The sequence below is a fragment of the Ictalurus punctatus genome, chromosome 23 (genome assembly GCF_001660625.3).
Source record: "Ictalurus punctatus breed USDA103 chromosome 23, Coco_2.0, whole genome shotgun sequence".
Classification (NCBI taxonomy): Eukaryota; Metazoa; Chordata; class Actinopteri; order Siluriformes; family Ictaluridae; genus Ictalurus; species Ictalurus punctatus.
In genome coordinates this window covers 11,428,369-11,456,171 of record NC_030438.2, presented here as the reverse complement: position 1 = coordinate 11,456,171, position 27,803 = coordinate 11,428,369, and the positions used below count along the sequence as shown (strand labels likewise).

General features: G+C 36.6%; 1 protein-coding gene across 1 annotated transcript in view; it reads right to left on the bottom strand.

The window, feature by feature from the left end:
• Positions 1–5,147: 5,147 nt before the first annotated feature.
• Positions 5,148–27,803, bottom strand: part of si:dkey-197c15.6 (putative nuclease HARBI1) — a 30,338-nt gene continuing 7,682 nt past the window's right edge. Inside the window, 2 exon segments of the mRNA XM_047150170.2 lie at positions 5,148–7,862; positions 18,822–19,274. Coding sequence (XP_047006126.1) covers positions 7,840–7,862; positions 18,822–19,274 — 476 coding nt within the window. The 3' untranslated portion in view covers positions 5,148–7,839.

Sequence of the window (27,803 nt, the reverse complement as noted above, 5' to 3'; positions counted from 1 at the left end):
TCATAATGGAAAATTACATCATACAGTACTCGTCGGCTTGAGCCAAGGAATCAGAGGAAAAAATAGTTTAATTTGTAGGACCGACAGTTCAAAAGTTACCATAAACGTGAATGCAATTTTGGACAGTTGGTTGTGCTAGAGGGATTGAGTCCAAAATTGCTGTGGTTAATGGTCAGACGCTCCTATATCAGTATGCCAAATTTCACAACTTTCTACCATACCATAATAATACAGTGGGGGAAATAAATATTGGACGTGTCAACATTTTTTTCAGTAAATATATTTCCAATGAGGCTATTCACATGAAATTTTCACCACAGATCAGTATTAATTCAAGAAATCCAGAAATATAAAGAGTTCACAACATTAAAGTCCATAAATAAAGTTATGTGTAATAAAGTGGAGTGACACAGGAAAAAAATATTGAACACACTAAGAAAAAGCAGTTCTCCAAGGCAAGGTAAGGCAGTTTGGTTAGAACTTTCTGGAACATGGAGCTAATGCTAATTTAATTAATTAATTAATGTTCTGTCAGAAATCCCACACAGTTTTCAGCATGCTGTGGCTGTTATTAGATAATATTGTCCACTTGGCATGATAACAGATCTGTTGTTCGGCTCAACACTGTATTTCTTATGGCGTATGTGCAATTCTTAGCCTTAGTCTAGCAACATACAAATTTTTTTTGTCTCATTGAGTGATCCTGAAGGGACTGAATAAGGTTTAAATGCAACTGTATTTTACAGACAGCTAAAAAGGGGACAGGAGGAAAGCCAAAGAGGGCAGGACCAGTTCAGACCTCCAGTCAGACACATGGAAAGTGTAAAACATACAGATATTTGTCCAGCACATCACTATTACTATTCTTTGATGCTTTGAGGTCGTATTTAAAGTTGTATTTTTCATGAAACATTGTAGAATTTGGCAATCTAGTCAATATTTTATAAGTGTACATTTAGTTTTGATCAATTTAATTTTTTATTAGGAGGAGTGTCCGGATTGGCCCCCCTGGAGGTCAGGAGCATTGTTTGTTTGACTCAGAGGATGTGTGCCACACCACCCAAAGACATTCTTCCATCTGCCCCCAATGTTAACTTCCCCACAGTCACCCCAAACACCACTTTCACCCCTGTTCCCACCACCACTTTACCAGCAGCACCACCACCAGCAGCACATAGCTCGTTCACAGAGAACTGGCAGCCGATGGACGATATGCCATGTGAGTGTATTCTTCTGCTTTCTGATTGACTTTCTTTTGTAGGTATTAATTTTGTAGAACATTTTTCTCACTTCCCTTAACACAGTGTTCTCTTGTAGTGCAGCCAGGCTGTTAGACTTTACGAGGGGCCCCCCAGCAATCATCAGAATCAGGTTATCCCAACTGTGATTTCCACTCAGCCATATTACTGGAATTTGTATAGGTTAGGAATAAGACTAAGGATGGAGTTGTATAGTTTTGTAGTGTGTATCATTTTTAAATATTGTTAACTTCTTTATCATAGCCATGCTGAGGGAGGTGTTGACTAAATTAGAGATGGTGCTGGACCACTCCACTACAAACCACACCACAAACCACTGAGATTGCTTCAACTACAGGAGGTCCAGGTGCAGCCTTTGGATATTGAGGAAGGTTTACTGCAAGACCTTCCTCAACTGCATAGTCTGGAGCAAAGGATGCAACAGAGCCCAGATTACAAGCAAAAACTGGTGAGAATTTTTTTATTTTTTTGTTAACAATTGCTTGTACAATTACACAGCTACTGAAAGCATTTCTTTTTTCTCAAAATGACACACTCGTACTCAAAGCACAACATTCAACACCACTTTGATAAGAGGGAAGAGTTATGACCTAATCTTTGGTAGAGGAGGAAAACATGGAAAACACGCAGGGCAGGGTAATGGCCGGAGTAGTGAGAAGCACTGACACAGTTGACAAGGCAATACATACTTATTAATTATTAATTTTTATATTATTTTATATTATATTGTTTTTAAAAAAATCGGTTTCAAGTAAACTGGTTGGCATGGTGGATGTGCACGACTACACCTGGTGCATATTGAAGAGGGTGATTGCTAACTCCCTGGTAAAGAACCTTAATTGGAGGGGAGTCTATAGAAAGACTTCACTGGCAACTCTCCAACTCGGAGAGGACGTGATTGGTAAGTATATTTAGCCCACTAGAAAATGTATACAAATGAATATTTTAAAACCGCATGTAAAACAATATAGATTCATTAAAAATACATCAGAATGTAAACCACTATACTTTCAAATACGCTATTTGAACCAGTTAAAATGTTTCATGTAGATAATTTCGACCAATTAACACCATTTTACACGTAGATCCCGCCTTGATTGACAGGCAGGATCTAAGCCTAAATTATAATTATATATTATAATCAACTGTTTGAAAGAGCAAAACCAAAAGTCGAAACAATACTACTGCCAGTTGGAGTGCTGAGGAACTTCGGTTTGTAATTTTATCCGACGTGAAACTCGGTGAGTTAAGTTTAGAATTAATTAGGTGCTGAGTGCTCTGCTAAGCTAATACAGCTATGATGCAGCATGTTGCATTTCTTGGTTATTTTCTTCTCTTTCATTTAGCCATGTTAATAATGTCAATTCGAATTTAATTCCAAAAGTGTTTTGAGTCACATTACTTCTGAGTTATTAAATTGTTAAATTGCATTGTATAAATGTGAGTTATATTCAGTTATGTCAAGTGTTAGTTGTTAACGTGTTTCAATGCACATAGCTTTTGCTCCATTTTGTTTGAATTGTATAAAAAGGATACTGGCTGTAATTTATAATGGTGTGTAATATGTATATGTTTTGTACATAGATTTCATTTTGTTTTATTCTGACACTATTTATACAGGTCAGGTTTTTTGATTCCATGGGAAGAAGTTTACAACAATTTTTCAACAGTTTGATGGCGAGCCACCCAACCAGAACCACTGTGTCTTGAAGGACAGTATTTTTATTTTATATTATTTTGGGGGGTTTTTTTCTGCAAAGGACTATAAATGAAAATACTCTAGAGGAGTGCCTTCATTCAGAGTAAAAGAAATTGCAGAGACATTGAAAAAGACATTTTAATTCTGGATGTGATTATATTTTATTTAAGTTTTGTTATATTCTGTGTGTGTGTGTGTGTGTGTGTGTGTGTGTGTGTGTATGTATATATATATATATATATATATATATATATATATATATATATATATATATATATATATATATTATCTTAGGCTTAACTTCGAGGGTGCACCCTAGGATATTATATATGTATTGTACATGTTTACTTTCTCTCGCTCTAAGTTGTTTATAAATCATTCTATATTTACCTTATTAGTTGTGCTGTCACTCTTATTGTTTCTATCCACTACCTCCTACGTACCCTTTAGTCTTCTGAAATCTGGTCTACACATTATATACATAGTACATATTTAATATATGCTACTTATATCTGTTTACATACAGAATTAGCTGTCTCTCTCTGATGATATGTAAGGGGTAACCCATGGCTAGGTGTGCATTAAACAATTTTAATGCAAGATGTGGAGGCAAAGAACCACTTGTTCAAATCGTTTAATGCACACTTAGCCATGGATTACCCCGCTTATACCATGGTCTTTCCACAATTAATAACGTTAAAGCTGTCATTGATTTAGAAGCGCAAACTTTGATTAGAAGTTTAAAATAACCGTTAATTTCCATTAGTTAGGTCGTTGGATCTGAAATTTTGCCCAGCATAAATCAGACACAGAGATAGTGTGATAAGATTTAGATTTAGAAATTATAACGGTGATCAAACTGACTGGAACTACCTGTGCAATAAACAGTTATAATTCACACATTCCTGCCAATCAGTATCCAGTATTCACACTGACTTAAGAGTTATAATGACCTTACAATATGTATTGCTTTATTCCAAAGCCGCAGTGCAAAGAAACCTCTTCACGGCTAATGCTACTGAGATGGAGGTCGAGGGGACCATGAAGAGGTGGCATCAGACCGAGATTGTGGGCACAAAAGGAAGGTATATAGGGTGGTGTAACTGTGGTGTTTTTTTTTTTTTTTTTGCGCTATTTGTTAATTTGTTAAAACGTTCATATTATAGTATATTTTTAATTGTTTTTAAAAGTCCTTACTGTTTTTAAGTGGTTGAATTTGTGTGTGTGTGTGTGTGTGTGTGTGTGTGTGTGTGTTGGTAGCTGGGTGGGTATACAGTTGTGGTCGAAAGTTTATATACCCCTTGCAGAATCTACAAAATCTTAATAAACTTAACAAAATAAGATTGATCATAAAAATCCCATGTTGTTGTTTATTTAGTCCTGTCCTGAATAAACTATTTCACATAACAGATGTTTATATATAGTCCACAAGATAATAGATGAGTTTATAAAAATTACCCGTTCAAAAGTTTACACACACTTGATTCTTGTGTGTCACCGTGTGTCGTCACCTGGTTGAACCACGACTGTGTTTATGTTTTGTGATAGTTTTTCATGACTCCCTTGTTTGTCCTGAGCAGTTAAACTGCCCACTGTTCTTCAGAAAACTCCTCCAGGTCCTGCAAATTCTTTGCTTTTCCAGCATCTTCTGCATGTTTTTGCTCTTTCCAACAACGGTTATATGATGTTGAGATCCATCTTTTCACAGTGAGGACAACTGAGGGACTCGTACACAACTATTATATACGGTGCAAATATTCACTGATTCAGTGAATCACTTGTTAATACAGTGATTTGTCGCCATCTACTGGCGGATTTAGTTTCATATATAAAATTGTCATGTCATTGTTTTCCCAACGTTTATTTCTATTTTCAGAATATGTAATTTATAGATAAAATTGAAAACATTATTCTCATAACATTATTTATGTAATTTCAGTTTAAATGCGTTCATGCCACCTCTGAGCTGTATTAAATAGTCTGTGTAAATACTTCTAAATGCCGATTCAGATGCAGCTTCAGTGCCAATGCAGTGAAAATATCTATTTTGTTGATACTGATTTCCCTATAGTGTCCTATTATTATGTTAAGTTCTTTGTCCGATACCAGTCACAGAACCAGAATTTGGACGCTGCACTGGCTGATTTCCTCTTGTCCGAGCTCGGGAAGAAGTCAGACTGACACCATCGTTCAGTTAAAGGTTCTTAGTTTAATGATACAGAAAGCATAGTATATATACACACAGAAATATTGATCAAGAATTATATTAGAATTGATCAAATCAAAACATCTATTACGTATGTTTGAGTGATATAAGCTCTACAAGACGTGTAGTCTACCAGATAATAAGAGAAGTAGAAGAAACGTGAGAGTGAGTGAGGACGAAAGGCAGGGTGATTAGGAATGCTCATAACAGCACATACCAAGAACACAAAACAATTTAGTTCCGGTAAATCATGACACAAACAGAGACCTTCAGAATTGAGACAGAGATCATGCCTGAAACACATCATATTATAAATGCATTTATTGATTAAATTTAAGAATTTGACATGAAAGATGATGCATAAATTGCTCTTATAAAGGTAAAAAAAAAAATGCCCCTTGAAATAAATTTAAGGGGACAGATATCATCCCTTAATGGAAAAGTTTATTTCTGTCACTGATACACAACATTGATTGTATGTGCATATGTAGAAATAGTGAATACTTAAGACCATTGTCTTTGTGAATTGGCTATTTTACAGAAATCTATTGCGTATTAAACATCTGCATGAGTATTAAAATAAATAAATATGTAAGCAATTAATAGATGTTCTACAATATGTAACTAAGTTTTTATAAATAATTGAGAGGGGTGCCCTTTTCCTCCCCACTTGAGCATCTGCCCCCCCCCCCGATTTAGTCATCAGTATATTTTTAAAAAAGTGTAATATATGTATTATATTAGTAATATGTATGTGCCATTATTTTCATCTCATGTCTTTATAAGTCAGCTGTATTGATTTTTAGTGGCCTTGGAGAGGGGGAAGAAGCGAGTAATAACAGTAATTATCCACACCCAACCCCAAGTACAAGTGCAAATGGCCCATAAACCTAGGCCCACACAAACCCAAAGTGTGGAGGCCATTAAACTGAACTACCCAAAATATATTTCAAATGAAACTGCACGAAAAGTTTACAAAAACAAGAGACTTACAGAAAATCCAGAGACTCTACTTGCAGACCCCCATAAGGTTGGCAGCACCAGCAACCGGATTTTTTACATGAATAAACCCCATGCATGGCACAGGGCCATAATTTCAAATTTTCCCTCTGCTGAAAGAAAAGGCATCTGTGGGGGGTTCCAGATAAAAAATAAAAAAAATGAGGAAGGCACAACAACTGTCAGCATCAACATATAAAAGATGTGTAAACTGTAAATAAAAACAGAATGCAATGATTTGCAAATCTCATAAACCCATATTTTATTCACAAGAGATCATATCAACTGTTTACACTGAGAAAATGTACCATTTGTAATGGAAAAATAAGGTAATTTTGAATTTGATGGCAGCAACGCGTCTCAAAAAAGATTGGTGAACCTCTGCCCATCTTTAATTCTGAGAGACTCTGCTTCTCTAAGATACACTTTTTATACCCAAAAATTATACCATGTATACAAGTTGTGGGACCCTTGCTGCAGAAAGGATAAAGGCAAGGAAAAAAATAATAATGCATGGCCGCTTAGGGCTTCCATAGGATTGGGTTCAGCAACAAAAAATTCTTTGTGTTTTTGAAGAGGATGAATCCTGCAACTTGTTCGCCAGTTACTTATTGACCCATGGATCTCCCCTTCCACCCAACTATTATCACCTCTCAGAAGTGCTTCTCATTGAGTAAAATGCTTTTGCCTCCACTGCGATGTCATAGACTGCAAATACGTACAAATAACTTGACCTGGAAAGAATTTATATGACTCTCCGTTTTATGCTTCTGCTCCTCCCCTTCAAGTTGATGAGGCAAAAGAAAGATTACTTAAAGATGATAATTGCTTATTAATCACCTAGTACATTTGCATGTGAAAGCTATTGAAGCTGCGGTACGTGAGCATATGTATTTTACTCCCTGGATTGCCCAATTAAACAAACTGCATTCCTTTTCTTAAAAAAAAAAAGTTAGTGGTACTTTCACTAACTTAAAGAAAAAACAAAATTTGGTCACAACTGTAACTGGTTTGACAGTGAAATAGGTCAGTAAGAAATGATCAGTTGCCAATTATCAGACCTATTATAAAATTGCAAACAATATAGTAAATTTTTTTCCTCTAGAATGAACAATATTCGTTCAATGTTCTGAAGATCGAAAAAGTCAAACTGCATTTGGAATAGGCAGTGATTTGAGTCAATGTAAAATAATGTTACAAAGCATTCCTTTATTTTTTCATCTACAATTAAATAAAAGTTAAACTGGAAAATTAAATGGTAGGCTATAAAAATCCACCTATTTATGGGAATTGCTTGATCTAAATATTCTACACAACGAATAAAAATCACAAACATGACACTTGTGAATGAAACAATTTTATATATTAAATTTAAAATATATAATATAGTTGTCTTGAATATCTCTGCAACTCATCAAAAATATAAATGGGGTGTGCATCAACTGAAAGCATGCTGTCAGAGTTAAATTGAAAGTAGCATTTTTGTATTTAGTTACTCCTGTTTCTGAATGAATAAGCATTATGTCATCAAATCACAAGTCTGTTATGAAAAACATAATAATTGTTGGGATTATACGAATGAATAACAATAACTTGCTAATAGTCCATCACCTGAATCTTTCTAATTGGCATGGGCCTCCAGTCAGTGTTGTTCAGCCAGAATTCATTCAATTCATTCATTCATACCTTGATGAACTTTCTACAGTGGAGAGAAAAAAAAAAAAAAAAAAAAAACAGTTAGTTGAGCTGAGGCTCAAACCCCAGTCACTTGGCACAGTAAGCCTGCATGTTATAGCCACACTAACAAGCACACATACATCATGTTAATTTAAATACTATAGTTATTACCCCTGTACTCAATGAAGCTCCCTTTACAATTGAAATAATCTTGTAATTTAATAACTTGTTTAAATTAGGTTTATTATAAATTTTGATTAGAAACGTAATATTTTTATGTGAACCATTTGACCAAGCATTCCATTTTCATTGTACTGTGTTCAGCTACGGTATGTTGCTCCATGTGCCACCTGATGGTTATTGTGTGAAGCACAACAATGAATTAATATTCTTAGAACTGCGCCTGCAAAATACCACATGATCACTCATGACAAATCGCGTGATGCTGCGTGAAAAAACACGCATTCTTAAAGGCCACATCTGTAGGTCCACAAAGTTTCGTTCCGATAGGTCATTATTTACTTTGTGTAATACGTGCTGAAATTTGATTGGCCGATGGCGGCCATGTTTTTCAACATGCGTGAATGTCCATATAGACAGTGATGGCAGCTGAGACAATGACAATGTATGCAAATGTCATACATTTTGAAAAGAGAAATGTATGAAACGATTTCCTAGTCACAGCCAATTTCATGTTTTTTGGTATTATAGTGTCAACATGTGGCAAAACTGCACCAACTTTTCAGACCAACCAAAGATTCACCAGTTACATTAGCATGCCAAGCTTGGTGCAGATATCTTATTTTGTTCAAGAGTTATATTTATTTACATAAAATTTGCCACACCTACTTATGACGTTTTCATATACCGTAGTTGCAAGTTCAAACATTTTCAAGACAGTTCAAGACTCCATAGAATCGCTTGGCACTGCTTTGCTCTGGATCGGACGCAAAACCTAGGACTAATTTGTAAAAGTAGGTTTTATGAAAAATCCAAGATAGCAGAATATTTTTATAGGTGGAAATGAAATTGAAGATATACGTTTTGTTTGAGCCAAGGATTACCAAAGTAGTATAAAGTGGTATAAAGCCCTTGACTCTACGACAAATGGTCTAGGAGTTATGAGCAGTTTGGGGTTTTGATCGCTGTAGCACCCCCTATTGACCAATTTGGCAGAGTCCATGGTTCTGAGAAGCGAGCAATACTATTACCATCTGACCAAGTTTCAAGTCTCTAGGCCTTAGGGTTTGATCTGCCCGATCAGTTTTATGGCGGAATAATAATAAAAATCATAATTACAATAGGGTTTCAGCGCTAAGCGCTTGAACCCCTAATAATAATAACAACATTAACAATTACAATAGGTGCCCATGCACTTTTGGTACTTGGCCCCTAATAATAAGCCACAATTTGATGACAAGCCATTAAATCATTATAGCCTATCGATACACCTACTGTTTGGAGATGAGTGGGGAAATTGAAGACGATGGGATTGTTTAGCACCATCTTTAATCCTGACAGTCTGACATGTCCTGTCAAAGTCCTCCAGCTTGAAGTGCTCACTGCACAGTACAGGGGACTCACTTGAGGAAACACCTTCCCTTCTTACAGCTCCTTCCCACCGCCTCAACTGTTTATCTTTTGGAAACTGTCGCGACGGACCGACAGCCGGCGTACAAGATACTAAAATCGCTCCTCCCCTGACTGCCACACTGGCGTTGAAGAGACGGCCCCACTTCAGTGTTTTGGACAGTCGGAAAGCACATGGTGACATTGACATATGATCCTGCGGTCAATGTGGCATCTATGTATGTCTATGGTGCCACTAGCATGGCTTGGAAAACATGAGTAATTTGAAACAAGTTGGCCCAAAGCCATTTTCTTGTCCTGGCTTATGCATCATGTTTGCAAAAACCGATATGCTACAGTGAATTGTGACTCCAGCATTTCAGTGTTCATTAAATCCAGTAGTACTTTCTCTTTCCTTGCATCCAAAAAAGGTCTCATTGCCAGGGTCCAATACATCCAAAGCTGTCATGTATTTGCTATTACATTTGCACAACCATTTCTCAGAGAATAGAGTCATTAATGTTAAAAAACAGACACTTCGTTCACTTTGCACTGACCAAGACTCTCATTCACGTTACACAACGATTTGCTAAAAGCGGAAATGTTTCTCCAGTTACTTAGAAACTCGATAGACTTGGAAAATTGTACTTGTCATAAGGAATTGGGAAAACTTACGCTTGTCAAGCATAGATTTGATTAGACTTATTTTTCTTGGTTAATAAATGCTGAGACATCCCAAATATAATTTAATGTACAGTGAATCCGGAAAGCATTCACAGCGCTTCACTTTTTCCACATTTTGTTATGTTACAGTATTATTCCAATATGGATTAAACATTATTTTCCTCAAAATTCTACAAACAATACCCCATAATGACAATGTGAAAGAAGTTTGTTTGAAATCTTAACAAAAATTTATGAGTATGATGCTACAAGCTTGGTACACCTATTTTGGGGCAGTTTCTCCCATTCTTCTTTGCAGGACCTCTCAAGTTCCGTCAGGTTGGATGGGGAGCATCGGTGCACGGCCATTTTCAGATCTCTCTAGAGATGTTCAATCGGGTTCAAGTCTGGGCTCTGGCTGGGCCACTCAAGGACATTCACAGAGTTCTCCTGTAGCCACTCCTTTGTTATCTTGGCTGTGTGCTTAGGGTCGTTGTCCTGTTGGAAGATGAACCTTCACCCCAGTCTGAGGTCCAGAGCGCTCTGGAGCAGGTTTTCATCAAGGATGTCTCTGTACATTGCTGCATTCATCTTTTGCCTCGATCCTGACTAGTCTCCCAGTTCCTGCTGCTGAAAAACATCCCCACAGCACGATGCTGCCACCACCATGCTTCACTGTAGGGATGGTATTGGTCAGGTGATGACTGGTGCCTGGTTTCCTCCAGACATGATGCTTGCCATTCAGGCCAAACAGTTCAATCTTTGTCTTGGTCTTGGTCTGAGAGTACTCCAGGCAGGATGTCATGTGCCTTTTACTGAGGAGTGGCTTCCATCTGGCCACTCTACCATACAGGCCTGATTGGTGGAGTGCTGCAGAGATGGTTGTTCTTCTGGAAGGTTCTCCTCTCTCCACAGAGACACGCTTGAGCTCTATCAGAGTGACCATCGGGTTTTTGGTCACCTCCCTGACTAAGGCCTTTCTCCCCCGATCGCTCAGTTTGGCCAGGCAGCCAGCTCTTGGAAGAGTCCTGGTGGTTCCAAACTTCTTCCATTTACGGATGATGGAGGCCACTGTGCTCATTGGGACCTTCAAAGCTGCAGAAATGTTTCTGTACCCTTCCCCAGATCTGTGCGTTGATACAATCCTGTCTTGGAGGTCTACAGACAATTCCTTGGACTTCATGGCTTGGTTTGTGCTCTGACATGCATTGTTAACTGTGGGACCTTATATAGACAGGTGTGTGCCTTTCCATATCATGTCCAATCAACTGAATTTACCACAGGTGGACTCCAATTAAGTTGTAGAAACATCTCAAGGATGATCAGTGGAAATAGGATGCACCTGAGCTCAATTTTGAGTGTCATGAGAAAGGCTGTGTATACTTATGTACATGTATGTACATGTGCTTTTTTTGTTTTTTATTTTTAATAAATTTGCAAAGATTTCAAACAAACCTCTTTCACATTGTCATTATGGGGTATTGTTTGTAGAATTTTGAGGAAAATAATGAATTTAATCCATTTTGGAATAGGGCAGTAACATAACAAAATGTGGAAAAAGTGAAGCGCTGTGAATGCTTTCCGGATTCACTGTACATGAAATGTGTATAAAGTTTTTTTTAATTGTGGAGATGAATTTTTCTGTTTTCAACCCCATCTCTTAGCCTTTCTTGTGCTCCAGGTCAAAAATCTGTTACCAAAGCTCATTTTTAAATACCGAAACGGCCAGGCGCACTTCGTGCACTAACTGTGCGTGTGACAAATCATGTGTAACATTCTGCATTTTAATCTCCATTCTACATTTAATCATGTATTTTAATAACATAGACAAAATAAAGGCAAAATGTAGAATTTGTACAGTAACAATATCATATGGAGCAGGGTCTAATGACAACCTTCACAGCTATATTAGAATTGTACATCCAACAGTGCAGTGAGTGTGATTTGTTTGGAATGGTTTGAGTTTTGGATAGTTCACTATAAATTAAACGCTCAATACACATGGGTAATAATGTTTGATATTTTTACATTATTTAAGGTTTTATGCCAAGCATAATCCAAAATGATGTACAGTTAAAGGCTTAAGTATAATTGCATTGAATAATTGAAATTATATATGTGCACACAGACTAAGGTCTAAATATTACTAAATTTGGCTGAATTATAAAAGCCAGAAGTCGTACTAAATTAAGAGCCGTTTGGGAGCCAAAACCTATGGAGTTAAATTTATGCCAAAACTAAACAAATAAATATACCATTTCCTTTGCTTTGCAAAGGAAAAATCGACTCACAAACAAACAGAAAGCGATTTTCTCCAAATGTGTCGGCTCGATTTTCTCATAAACACAGCTAAGCAACTTCCTCTTCCAAACCAACAGATGCCACTATCGGTCAATTTGCACTAGTCTCCTGGGAGAAGCATTACAACAAACATTACATTACACCACAATAGAGGGCAGTAAATAAATGTTTTATTTTTTAATGTATATTTTTATTTAAATTTTTATGCAAAGAAATAACAATAGCGTGTAGAAACAGCGTTCAATCATACACACACAATATACAGGCTATAATTCCAAGCAATTGTATACACAAACAGTAACAGTAGCTACTGCCAAGTACACATACATATATATATATATATATATATATATATATATATATATATATATATATATATATATATATATATATATATATATATATATATATATATATATATATATATATATATATATATATATATATATATATACACACATATACACATACATACACATATATACACACACACCCACAGTCACGATTTCCCCTCAAGCTAGCGCAGTAGCATGCAGCGTGCTCGGATTTCTGTGACACTGACTTTGTTTACTTTTGACATGTGCATTTGTTATGGTTTATGTCCTGTCTCCGCCCCTCTATTGCCATTGGTTATTTCCCATATGCGCAATTAGTCTCAGCTGTTTTGTGTTTCACCTCGATTACCTTTGTTATTTAAACCCCTCGTGTATCTTGTACGTCGCAAAGTATTACATGAGATTTCTGTATACCAAGTGTTTGTTTCTCGGTTCAAGTGTTATTGTTTTGATCTTGATCTCATTCTCTATTTCTGTTTTTCCTCGTTTATGCCTCTTTGCCGATCGCTTGACCAATTGCCTGTTTTTTGACCACGCTATTGTCTCATGATTTGGGTTTGTCTGCCTGCCTCTCTATAATAAAAGCTCTTATCTGCACTTGCATCCGTCCTAACCTCCATTACGTTCAGTTACATGACTGACTGACACACACACACACACACACACACACACACACACAGTAGGGGAAAGTATTGAACATGTCAACATTTTTTTTTTCAGTAAATTTATTTTCAATGAGGCTATTCGCATTTTCACCAGACTTTGGTATTAACTCAAGAAGTATGGAAAAATAAAGAATTCACAACATTAAAGTCCATAAATAAAGTTAAACATAATAAAGTGGAATGACAAAGGAAAAAAGTATTGAACATGCTAAGAAAAAGCAGTTCTGCAAGGCAAGGTAAGGCAAGGAACCAGCTGAAATCAGTAAGTAATTATACCTCCTATCTATGCAAATTAATATCAGCTGGGTTAGTAAATTGATGGTCTATTAAAAGGCTTTTTGTTACCTAGGGGTGTTCGAGCCCAGAAGGGAAGGGCCATACAAGGTTGGCCCCCTAAGCCAGATTAGATCTACAGCAGGATGAAACAGATTCTAGTTCCTCAAGTGAGGCTGAAGGAGTTTGATGAGCCATGCCCTGGGTGTAAGTGTTGACCTAACCTCTCCCCAAGGGTGGCCCCCTGTGATATGCAAAGTATCTGGGTTGAAGAGAAACCTTGCTAAGACATCCACTGAGAAAGGAAGTGATGGGCATTTCTATTTTTCTAATTTTTCTATTGAAATGTAATCAGTTGTGTGCCATTTTTCTGTTGAAATGTAATCAAGTGTGTGATTAGAGATAGGGTGATCACTGTGTGACTTATCATTGTAATCAAACTGAGAAAATTATTTTTTATTAATGTTTACCTATACCTGTATCAACTATATGGGCTTAATCAACTTTGCACTATACATAACAGTGACAAACACAGGCAAGCACTGGACCAAATTCATACTCACATTTACGAACACTGTTTTGAATTTTGTGGTTAGGGAAAGGGAGACAGAATATTGTACTCTTTTCTAGCCAGTGGTGTAGGCTCAAATTTTGCCCATTACCTGAAGACACTTATCACAGAAACAGATACTCACATATTCAATTGGAGAAAGAAAAATAAGACACCAGCCGTGAGTGAGAAGAAGCAAGGGTCCAGGTTTATTCGTTCCGTTCCACCACACGAGATCCCCACAGTTTGAGACACCCCAAAATGCGATCTAAAAAACCAGAGCTGAAGCTTTTCTATTTATACAGTTTTCTTAGGGTCAAGATGACCCAGACATCAATATGTTTAGAGTTAGCTATCCCGGAACACCATTATGTACATCAATTCCCACTGTTGAGCGACCCTTATCACGCACGTGCAGTTCCAGTTCCAAAATATATTTTGTCTTGTTTCACTCTTTAAAAATAACTTGACCTTGTCTGTGTCGCTTTCTGACTGGATTTCCGTCGAGAACGGTCACTTTCAAACACACCATCTCTACATTATGAGTAAATTTTATTTGTTCTACATTTCTTTTTTTGTTTACAGTGCTTGCATGTACATTACCCTATAAGTTTTTCATGAAACAGAATATGAAACAGATTCATTTGTTTTCTGTGTGTGTGTGTCTCTTAGTTGACCTTCTGCCTGCGTGCAGACGTACTCCACCTACGCTCTGAGACCTGCCGCACTTAATCAAATACATGTATTTTTATCCCCCTGCGACTTGCTTATCTGTGTGTTGTGTCTTAGGTGAACATCCGTTCATACAGTCCTCCAGCCCAGTGAATTCTCAATAAGATTACATATTACTCATACTACGTCTCCCTCGTTTATTTCATGTATATTTTATATACAACAATGGTGAAAGGACAGGTTTGTTTCTGGAATCCATGAGAGGGAGGTTTCAGGATTCGGTCATTGGTAGATGGCTGACGTGATCATACATTAATCACTAGTTAGTGTAAATGAAGTGACTGATAAAGTGTAATCAATATGTATAACCAGTATTTATAATCATTACATAGAAGCATAATCTAATAATCAATTTTAGTTAACAAGCATAATCTGTATGTATAATCAATATTTAGAAGCATAATCAAAAACAGTAGAACACTTTTTAAATCAAGTTATATTCTAGTTGTGTATCGAGTTAGATGTATTCTGTGTCTTACTGTACAGTAATTGTTTTTCTGTATCATCCTTAACCTTTCTGCACAGCAATAAATTTGCATTAGACATTCGCTGAATACGCTTTTTTAAAGTAAACAACGTTGAGGTCCAATACCAATTAACGAGTTAGGATAGGGCCTCAGGAAGGGAAGCAGATATCAGCTAGGACGGCATATAGAAGCAGACAGAAGCTCATTGAGACATAAGAAGGGAGTTTTGGTCAGAGAAAAACAAAAATCAAGAGTCTGTCTGAGTGAACCCCCTTTTTTTTTTTTTTTTTAAACACAGAGACCTTGTCCTCAAAACAATTAACTGTGCATGCTCCACAAATGTAAGATATCATATAGGCAGGAATAATTAACTGTGGTGAAGAAGATTGGACTGTTTTTAATGAGAAAAGGTAAAACCCCGCCTAATATGAGTTCACTGTGGAGAAAGGTATAATAAAGGCTGTGTATGTTTGCATAATTTAGATTTTCACTTTATTGTTTCAACAAAGTTTGATTACTTTTATGGCATCTACAAGCTCTCTGTCTCTGAAGTTTTTTGACTTAGGCTGGAAAGATTTTTTTCCATGACACCAAGTGTAATTACAAACAATTTCAACTTCAATGTTAAGGAACGAAGTTTATGAAATGTTTGGGTTTTATTTATTGCAAAAATAATAAAAGCAACCATTTTCATTGGCTATACTGACTATCATATTTTCCATGTACCTAGGTTATAGTTATAACAAAACTGAGAGGTCCTGAAGATATCTAGTATCCACTAACAAGGTACTCAGAAATGCATTTTCATGAATAGCCTTTTCAGCTGTAGTTTTTACGTCTGTGTCCATGTATCTGAACATGCAAGATTGTTGTGCACAAGTATTTGCACAAACCTCTTCATACTTGCATATAAGGTGTCCACTAGCCAACAAACATGCACCTAATGCTCATGTTAACTACCCCTAACACTTTAGTTAACTTATTAATAAGAACTGATATTTTTTAGCTTTATTTCATATTTATTTATAATCATATTACTCTGTATATACTAGGGATGTCATGATACCAAAAATCTAGTAGTCGGTACCGATACCACCAAAAGTACGATACTTGATACCAAAGTCGATACCACGGTATGGTATAAAAATAAAATTAAAAAAGTAAAATAAAAAACTCTCCTGGAGGACATCCTCCTCTGGCTGACACTGGCAAAGAGAGAAGGGGGGGGGGGGGGGGGGGGGGGGTATTTTAGTTATCAAACACTGTCTGATAATAAGTGGACATGCACTCCTAAACGCGCGCACACACACACACACGCACGCACACACACGCGCGCATGTGTGTGTGAACCACGGCATTCATAATGTGAAGCAGGCGGAGGCTGCTCTCAGTAGGATCATAATTCAGAGCGTGAGACAGAAGGGCAGTGCAGCGCTGCAGGGTTCTACGGTAACAATTTCTTTTAAGAGCACTCGTGCTCCCAATTTCTAAAATTTAGGGGCACAGTCAAAAACTTAGGCGCATGGTTGAAGTTCAGTTTAGTGTTTTTTTTTGTTGTTTTTTTTTTTTTTTTTTTTAGAGATGGTAATGTTAATGAGAAAACTTGAACTTGTTAATTATGACAGAATTTAGGAACATAGTTTGAGCCATGACAAATTAATTTACCTTCTGATAAACAAAATTTTATATTTTTAGTTAATTTTACAGGCTGTATGCACAAAACAACAACCTGTTGTAACCTGTTCCACCTTGTAAACAAATACAAAAAAACACAATGTTCAGTCTTTGAAATCTGCTCCTCTTAAATATATTTAAAGCTACACTATTAGCCATTTTCCACTGTCATGGTTCTGGGCTGGAGCCAGTTCTCAAACTGCTCTGTGTATATTTTGTATATAGCTGAATAATCATATATTTCAGGAGCATATGCAACCAAAATGGTCGCAATTTCGAGCCTTAGTGCAGTGGTCTTCCAACTAGGGGCCACCAGATATGCCAGGGGGGCTGCACAGAAATTCTAGAACATTATTTTTAACAAAATTAATTTTACCTGTATGTAAGTTGGGATTGTCAACCATTGAACTATGAACTTTGAACAATTAAATAAATTATAAACAGCACACTAAGACACACACCAAACAGAGACATATGTTCATATAATAATAATAATAATAATAATAATAATAATAATAATAATAATAATAATAATCTTTACTGGTCACATATACATTAGAGCACAGTGAAATTCTTTTCTTCGCATATTCCAGCATGTTAGGAGGTTGGGGTCAGAGCGCAGGGTCAGCCATGATACAGCGCCCCCTGGAGCAGAGAGGTTTAAGGGCCTTGCTCAAGGGCCCAACAGTGGCAGCTTGGCAGTGCTGGGGCTAGAACCCCCGACCTTCCGATCCTTCACTGCTAAGCCACCACTGCCCCTATATACTAGTGTACTGTTAGCCACACACTGGTAAAACCTAAGACTATTTAAAATGGATACATTTTTAGATAGAGGACATAGTCTTTTAGCTGAGAAAGATAATATAGAAGAGCCTAGTGTGAAAAAAGGAAATTGTGAAATTTGATGACTCTAGGGGGCTACAAAGAGATACACCCTACATAAGGGGGGCCTCATACTGAAAAATTTTAAGAACCACTGCATTAGTGTACACTGCCACACTATCACTAAAAATATTCATAATGACCAATCATCCTTTTCTCCCTAATAAAACCAATAGATGAGCCAATAGATATATGAATCTAGAACGACTGACAATTGTATATGTGTTTTGAACTCTGTAATATTAACGGACCTCCTGAATGCCCTGCCCCCTTCTCCAATCTCACATTAAGTAATCTATTGTCTCCTCTCGATTTTCCCACTTGAAAGATGTGGCCTTCTCACTTTCTGTCAAGGTAAATGGGGGATGCATTGAGTTCATGAATGTGAAATAAACTCAATGTATGTTTGACTTAGCTAGCATTAGACTATAGTGAACATCAGTTAACTTTATAAGATATTTTTGATTATTATCTTTTATTAACCAAAATTAACTTTTTTGGAAAACTGCACTTTTATGGTCAAAAGTATAAAATGTGTGTCTGGGGGGTAAGGGTTTTCAAATTATTTTAATGGTAATAACAATAAACAAAAACAATTCTACTTTCCTGCATGTAAATATTTCTAGTGTTTACATCCAACTTTTCTAGTGTCTTAACTAAAACAGAAACTGGTGGCTACTCTATAACCCCGTACACACCCACAACAATTTTTATTTTAGACAAGTTAATCTGTGAAAGGACTATATCGGCAGAACTATATATTATTGCTCCTCATTCTGAACTGGGGCTGATCAGTGGGAGTCAGACTACAGTTCCCATGTGCAATATCTTTCAAGATTCAAAAAAACTTCTTGTCTGAATTGTGATCACCATTTTGTTTGTGCCTCTTCTGAATGTCCTCAATGGTTTTCATTTCTTCTTGCTCCTCTTCATCCCCAGAATTCCCAAAACACATCTCTATCATGTCTTCTATTGCCTCTTCTGTGTCAACAAAGTTCTCCTGTTCCCCTTGCTTCATCTCTGGATCTGGGTGTAAATGCTCTAGAACCAGTTTGCCGGGTAATGGCACTGAAAATTTTTTTGAGATGTTGTGGAGAACACAGCAAGCAGTGATCGTGCGAGCTACGGGCTTGAGATTATCAACCAGAACAGCTCCAAGATTGTGCAAGCACTGGAAGCGGGTTTTCAAACAGCCTAAGACAAGTTGAGTCGATTTCCAAACCTGAGAATGAGCTGTGTTGAAACGTCTGGCTGCATCGGTCTTGATCCGGGAACTTTCCACAGGGCTCAGCACATGTTTAGCTTTACACAGACCTTTACCACCTGTGGATATAAGGATAAGGGATGGGTCAGAAATATAGAGCCTTTTTTTTGGACATCTGTGTTAGGAATGTCATGATACCAAAAATCTAGTCGTTGGTACCGGTACCACCAAAAGTACACGATACTTGATACCAAAGTCGATACCACGGTGTGGTATAAAATTTAAAAAATAAAATAAAAAAAACTCTCCTGGAGGACATCCTCCTCTGGTTGATACTGGCAAAGAGAGAGAGCGAGAGAGAGAGAGAGGGCGAGAGAGAGAGGGGGGAGGGGGGGGTATTTTAGTTATCAAACACTGTCCGATAATGAGTGGACGTGCACTCCTAAACACGCGCACACACACACGTATGCACACAGGCATGCACACAGGTGCGCACACCCCCCCCATCCCCCCACCCCACACACACACACACCTTATACTCTGAATGCAAGCATTAGTTTAAATTCACTGATATGGTGGCAGACCAAACAGATTTATTAAAAGCATGAACATTTGAATAATTATTAGTGACATTAGGCTACATTTAGCTGACAGGACACGGGCTGAATGGCGATGCATGGTGACCCATTCGGAGGTAGTTTATAACATCGCAATGCGTTAGCGTTGTTAACAAATAACTGGCTATCGCAAACATTACATGGAGCATAACGTTAGCTGGTTTCACGGACACAATGCCAGCTGCTTCAAACAAATATAATATAGGACCCAGGTGCTTCACCAAATTCCAGGTGTTTCCTCGCTTTGTTTGAAATGAACGATAGCATCGGTTGCACACCGGAAACCGATACTAGCTTTCCTCTCTTTTCCTCTCAACGAGTCGGGGCGAAGCTAAACTTAAAGCTAAGCTAATCTTTTGTAGTTTTTCCCGTGTGCTTGTAGGCGTTCTTCTTCTTCTTCACCACTTGTGGACCGACTAAAACACTTGCGCATATTTGCTGCCCCCATCAGGTCCGGAAGAATCACAACCTCTGTATTTTCGTTACAATCGGTACCAACGGAAATGCAGAAAAACAAGTACCGTCAAGTTTTAAGAATGTTGGTACTGACTTGGTACCGAAGTATCGGTTCTCGTGACATCCCTAATCTGTGGTGTTGCCTGCCCTGGGCTTTCAAGGAGTTAATTTTGTCAGTTATTTTTTTTTTTTTTAGTCTTATTCCTTTGTCAAATGTCCATAATAAGTTTGATTAAATATGGTAAAGTCTATGTTTTTAAGTCAAATTTTAGTTGACTAAAAGTCTGGACATTTTGGTCTTATTTTAGTCTAGGTTTAGTTAATGAAAACTGGTGACATGTATAGCCATACAATTATTATTGATTAACATTTCAATCTATCTAGTCTAGCCAGTGGTGGAAATGGATGAGACACACTGGGGGGGACTGTAGTTGCTCAACTATGCCTAACTGACTGTCTCTCTCCACTCCAAACTCTTCTCTCTCTTTCTTGCCTTTTTTGACTATCAGCAAAAATAAGAGTGACAGCCTGTGTCAGTGTAATGAAAAAAATGACAGTGGTACAGTAATTTTCGTTAACGGAATTAACAGCCCTAAAAAAAAAAATGTTTTCTGTTTAATAAGGTAGCTAAGTTAGTTATGATTCATTCAATAATTCCTCTTTAACCACGTCTCGAAATTCATACGCATATTTAAAAATGTTGGGTCATGATGTACTGTTGATTAAGTAGTTAGGACTATGAAGACATGAAGTCATTAAAGAAACCGCCTGTCCCCCACATTCAGAGGACAGCGTGTAAGTGACCAAAGTGGAAAGAGCTAGAATGTCATACTAGAAGGAGGGGTGTGGGGGTGTGGGGCAGTTAACATTCAACTAGTCAGTTGTGTTAATAATAATAAACTTTATTTTATAAAGCGCCTTTAAAGCAGCTTCTTAATGCACTGTACATAAAATCACAAAGTGTTGATGTAGGGTTGGGCAGTGACATTTTATTATATAGCTCATTGGGGGCTAAAGCCCGGTTACAACTACTTAGCTAACTCTCGCTGCCTAACATTATCTGAATATTTAAGAACTAATGAGGGTTCTATGATTACAGTTGAGACCAAAATTAGACATATACTTATTCAAACTAAATTTCCCCAACTCCACACATTTCACTTTACCATACATTTCCTGTGTTAAGTCAATTAGTGTATCTATTTTATTTACACAAAAAGTCATTTTCAATTAACAGATAAAATTTTATTTATGATATCAGATTTTCAGTGGGTTGAAAGTTTATATACACTTTGTTAGTATTTGGTGGCACTGCCTGAATTGCTTGAACGTGAATTAAAAACTTTGCCAAATTGTTTTGTCCATTCCTCCTGACAGAATCTGACTCAGTCAGATTTATGGGCTTCCTTGCACAAACATGCTTTTTCAGTGCAGTCCACAACCCCTTCACCAGTTCATTTGTTGTTGTTTTTAGAGTTTAGTTGAACCTTTGGGACCAAATTTTGTGCCACTTTCCTGAACGATGGAATATCTATGTGGTCCCAAGATTTCTATATTTGCATACAATTGTCGGTACAGATACTTACGGTACCTTCAGTTGTGTGCAATTTGCTCCTAAGGAGGAACTGGACACAACTGTGTTCGTAGCGGAGCCGTTTTTTCCCCATGGAATCAAGGGCAAAAAGTCTTTCTATATAGGTAAGCCCCAATTAACTCTTAATTATGACAAACTGGAAGCTTCTAAATGTGATTTTCTGGAATGTTCCAGACTGATTAAAAGAGACAGTCAATTTGGTGCATGTAAACTTCTGACCCACTTCAATTCTGATATAGTGAATTAAAGGAAAAATAAACCCATCTGTAAATAATTGTTTTAAAATTACCTCTGATGTGAACAAAGGAGGTGTTCTAATTCACTTGCCAAAAAAAAATATAATAATATGAAACGTGAGTTGTGAAAAACAAAGACTGAATATCTTCATCCAAAGTGTATGTAAACTTTTGGCCTCAAATCCATGTTTTAATGAAGCTGATGCAGTTATTCAGACTTTACTTTAGCTTGAGTTTTGTTTTCAGTTTCCTGTCTGCAAATTGAGACACGCAAGAGCCATATGCTATCCATATGAAACAAATCAAACAATATTATGAAAAACCAAAACAATGAAACATGAACTAATTTTACAAATGTTAAATAAAAATGCAAAACTCTGCTAATGTATTTAAATATATTTAAAATTCTCACCCTCCTGTCAATCACCATTCCAATTATTGCACTAATAGAAGACATTAATAGAAGTGATGTACTTTTTAAAACACGCGATCTATGCTTGATTGTATCCATTTTAGATTTTTTTTTTCTAGGAAGAACTTTTTTTTTGTTGGGAAGTACACTTTATTAAAACATGTTTGAAAAGGTTCTTGTGAGTCAAGCACAGCAGACTCTAAAGACCTGGTAGCAAGGCACTACATTTCACAAGTAGAGGTTTTATTTTAGGAATTTGGGTGTTTATTTGTTTGTTTGTTTTTTTTATCACAAGCGTTGGTTGTGCATGCACATGCTTAGTCTAGACTAGCAGTTCTTAACCTGGGAGTTGCAAAGCGGTAACAGGAGAGTCGTGTATATATATGAAATTGATATACATATGAAACCTATGATATATAGGGATGCACTGAATGTTCGGCAACCGAAATTATTCGGCTGAAAATAGCAATAAGTGAAAAGGCAGAATAAATTTGACCGAACAATGACGTGTTTGATGACGCGACCAGATAGCCTAGCAACCAGAGTGAAACGCACGAATGTCACGACTTCCACTTCCGGCAGCGCGCTCGGAAAGATGAGGGGGCGCGCGCATGCGCGAGCTACGTGCACGAGTGGTCAGCGAGCGCATGCTCTTCGGATGTTGACAACCGTGACCTTGTTTACTGTGGACATGTCGTTTGTTTTGTTTCTGTTACGGAGTATTCTGTCACGTCGCAAGACGTAAGGGAGTAGAGTACGGAAGCAGGTAAAGACATATTTATTTAAGGGCAGGCAGACAAATCCAAATTGTAATCCAAAAAACGTAGTCAAGTCCGGCAAAGGGTCGGGCGATCGGCAAACAGGCATAAACGGGGCAAAGCAGGAATCAAAGTCATGGTCACAGAAAACAGGGTCAAAACACAAAACAAGAAACATGAACTAGTACTATGGACTGGGAGCGGAAAAACCAGCGGGGACTAAATTAACCAATCTATAGTTTAAACTAACTAAATCCATCAAGGAACATAACATTAACAACGTATCTAACTATACTATATCTACTATCATACTCCGCAAGGTGTACAAGGACACGAGCGGTATATATCCCGAATATAATCAGCCGTATATAACCAAATATAATCATTTTTTGCACTCTTGTCAATGCACTTTTTAATGCATTTTTTTTGTTGTAGGCTACATGCTTTTACATTCTTTTAGTAGTCATTTATAGGCCTAACATAGGCTATTCAAAGGGGCTCAAAGATGACCACATAAAAATATTTTTATTTTACTAATTTATTTATTTAAAGTTATATTGTGCCTTGTTGGTAGCCTATGCCTGCTGGAATGAAAAAAAATGTTCAGTGTTAAATAAATATTTTGAAATTGTAGTTTTTGTAATTGATTTTTTTCTTTGAAAAGGAAGACAAAATAGTAAAAAGCACATTTTGACTATTTGATTTATACAAATGGTGAAAAAAATGGCAAAATACATGGAAAAAAACGTGTTCGGTATTCAGCCTTCGGCCAAGTTTTTCATTATATTCGGCTTTGGCCAAGAATTTTAATTTCGGTGCATCCCTAATGATATACATATGTTTCATATATATTAAATTGTTTGCTTTTTTGTCATATTTGGACAAGCAAACATTTGATCCTCTTTGAAACAGTGCCTATAAATAAGGTGATACACTATCAAATGACACATAAAATTGACATTTTGTAGTAAATTGGAGAAATTAAGTGAACAAAAAAAACATATGTCACATGGAAAAAATAAGCACACCCCTACATTTATCACACCTCACACCTTCAAATCCATAAAATTAGAATAAGGTGTTCAAGATTGGGTGCCAGTGATTAGAACCTGTCTTATTTATACTCCTCTCATATCTAGTGTCTGGTGCTCCCTTTGCTATTGAGACATGTGGCATAATCATGCCAAGATCTATAGAGTTCTGTAAGGCCTACATAAAAAAAGGTTGTGGATGCCTATGAGTCTGGCAAGGCTTTTAAAAAGATCTCCAAATTATTTGAAATGCATCATTCCACTGTAGGGAAAATCATCTACAAGTGGCACAGATATCAAACGACTGTCCAGGACCGGCCATCCCAGCAAATTCAGCCCAAGAGCAGATCATCTGATGCTAAAAGAAGTCTCAAAGTTTAAAGAACCCCAAAACTGAATCACAGGATCTGCTAGTAACTGTTGGTGTCAAACTACATGCTTCTACAATCAGAAAGAGTTTTCACAAATTTAACCTGCATAGGAGGTGTGCCAGAAAATAGACTTTGCAAGACTACAGTTTGCAAATGACCATACAGGCAAAGACCAGGCCTATTGGAATAATGTACTCTGGACAGATGAACTGTTTAAAATGGCCAATACATGCAAGAAAACCCTAAAACATCTTGCAACTGAAAGAATATTGCTTGGAAGCGTGGTCAAAAATTTTAGCAAGCCTGGTGGAAAAGTATGCAAAATGCATTATTTCTGTTATTTCTGCTAAAGAGGGCAATACTAGCTTCAGACGCCAAGGGTATACTTACTTTTTCCACAGGTGAATATTACTTCTATTGATATTTCTGTTGAATAAATTATTGAAACAGAAATGTTTTCCTTGTGGTTTTGTTCAAGTATATCAACTTCATTAATAGGCACTGTTTCAGTAGATGATCAAATGTTTGCTTATCCAAATATGTCATGAAAAGCCAACAATTTCCATGGGGTGTACTTATTTTTCACATGAATGTGTGTGTGTGTGTGAATATATATATATATATATATATATATATATATATATATATATATATATATATATATATATATATATATATATATATATATATATATATATATCACACACACACATATAAATAAAAGAGATGCACCAATGTATCGGCCAATAAATTCAATTTTTCACACTATTGGTTGAGAGTTTTAAAAACATCCGATGATCAGGGCCAATCCTGTCAATAAAAAGAGGGCGGGAAAACACAATCAATTTCATGCTGTGTGTAAAGATAGCTCTTGTGTGGAATGATGACAAAGGTTTGTAAGCTCTGCACTACTAAAATTTTACACCGGAAGTGAGCAGCAGTTTCAGTGTCGAGTCTAATGTTTTTTTTTCCCCTGCTGAATGAAAGCTACCATTGACAACCATTGAAAGTACACCATTGAAAGATTTAAATGAAGATGGGTTGACAAAAAAGTATGTATATATATATATATATATATATATATATATATATATATATATATATATATATATATATATATATATATATATATATATATATATATATATTTTTTTTTTTTTTTTCTGTGCTATATGTGTGTATATATATATATATATATATATATATATATATATATATATATATATATATATATATATATATATATATATATATATACACACACACATATAGCACAGAAAAATATATTGGTGGCCTACTTTTTTTTTTTCCTGTGAGTGTCACAGGACCCCTTATCCTGCGAGTTGACATTATTTTTTCTAAATTTCTATAATTTAAAAATTAAATTTTTACTTTTATAACGAGTAAACATATCACCGATCCTATTTTAGATAAAAACAATCGTAACGTTGTACTATCGCTAAGCTTTCACCGGATCTTACAAACATCCAGATTAGTTTGTAGCCTGCTAGCAACACCTTACCGCTAGCCTTGTTTTAGATCTTAAATTTCTGACTCATCCACTGCTGTTTATAAAGGCAAATATCTCGGTTGTTTCTCCACCTTTGAGTGCAGATGAGGACTCGCTCGAGCTGCACATGGTGCAGTTGGAATTGGAGGCCATCCAGAAATAGATCCGTGACCTACTCGAAAAGCAGGCCCAGCTGCATGAGTGAAGAACCACGCTAGAAACATCTTGTGCTATCGCCCACAAATCTAAGGCAAGTATGCAGCGTGGTACTATCACTCCCAGCATCTCTATGCCATGTGTTTCTTTGTGCAGGGACTGTGCACCCAGGATGTATCCAGCCTAGGGCTGCACTATTATGGCCAAAATGATAATCACAATTATTTTTGATCAATATTGAGATCACGATTATTCATTGATTTTAGGGACAACATATTTTTATTGCACTTTCACATTTAAATAAACAGACTACTGCTTTCACCTACATGTTGTACATTCCTGCTAATGTACAAATCTTTGCATCAAATTAGACTGATCCTTAAAGTGCATCATCTGGTAGAAGCAAAATGTAAATAAAATTTTACCCAAATTATAGGATAAGTAAAAATAAAAATGCCATCAACCAAATGAAAATATCCAACCAAATATAACAATATTCAACCAAATGAAAACAATTCAGGCCTATGCAGAAAAGGCATTAACAGTGACTATGTTTACATGGACAGCAGTAATCTAATTATTGATCTTTCTCTCAGTAAGATAATAATGTGATTAAGGTGTTTACATGACTCGCTTTTAGAATACCAGTCATGTTCCCGTTTTACGTGTTTTAGAACATAATTAGATTAACAACACACGTCATTACATCACCGCGCCACGCCGTCCCTCCAGAATTTCACGTATCAACATACAGTTCGTCTTCGTTATGGTACCGTATATGGTGTTTTTATTTAATTTTTTTTACGAACACTTTAAGTGCAGTTAATTATTTGTCATGCTATATGTGCTAATAAACAACTGCTTGAAGCCGTGGGCTGCGTCCCAAACCGCGTACTTACCGTCTATATAGTAGCCGAGATGCATGTATATTTCCCCACTACAGGCTTATAGTAGGCAAGTTTTTTTTCGCCGTAAAATATAAAACTGCCGTGTGTGATCGTGTCCTGTAGCAAAATGTGGTGAAAACTCTCACACGATGTTAATAATGTGATTAAGGTGTTTACATATCTGTAATACACGTCGATAATGCGACTAAAACAGGAGTACTCCACACGTCTTAATTCAATTTGTGTTTACTTCGAGTATGACCTTAATCGGATGTAGGTAATTAAAAATTGCTGTTTACATGGTAGTTTCTTAATCAGAGTATTGTCTTAATCGGATTAATAGTGGATTATTGTTGTCCATGTAAACGCACTGACTGTTGCATTAAGGGAACAGCCCTCGCTCAGGTCTCATTTGACCAATATTTATCAGTTTATAGATGTAAATGGTGACTTCTCCATGTATACTGAAGTAAAGTTTGGTACTCCACAAGGTTCTGTTTTAGGCCCACTGCTTTTTTCTTTATATATGCTACCTCTGGGTCAAATTATTCGTAAACATGGAATTAGCTTCCACTGTTATGCTGATGATGCACAGCTGTATGTATCAGCAAAGCCAGACA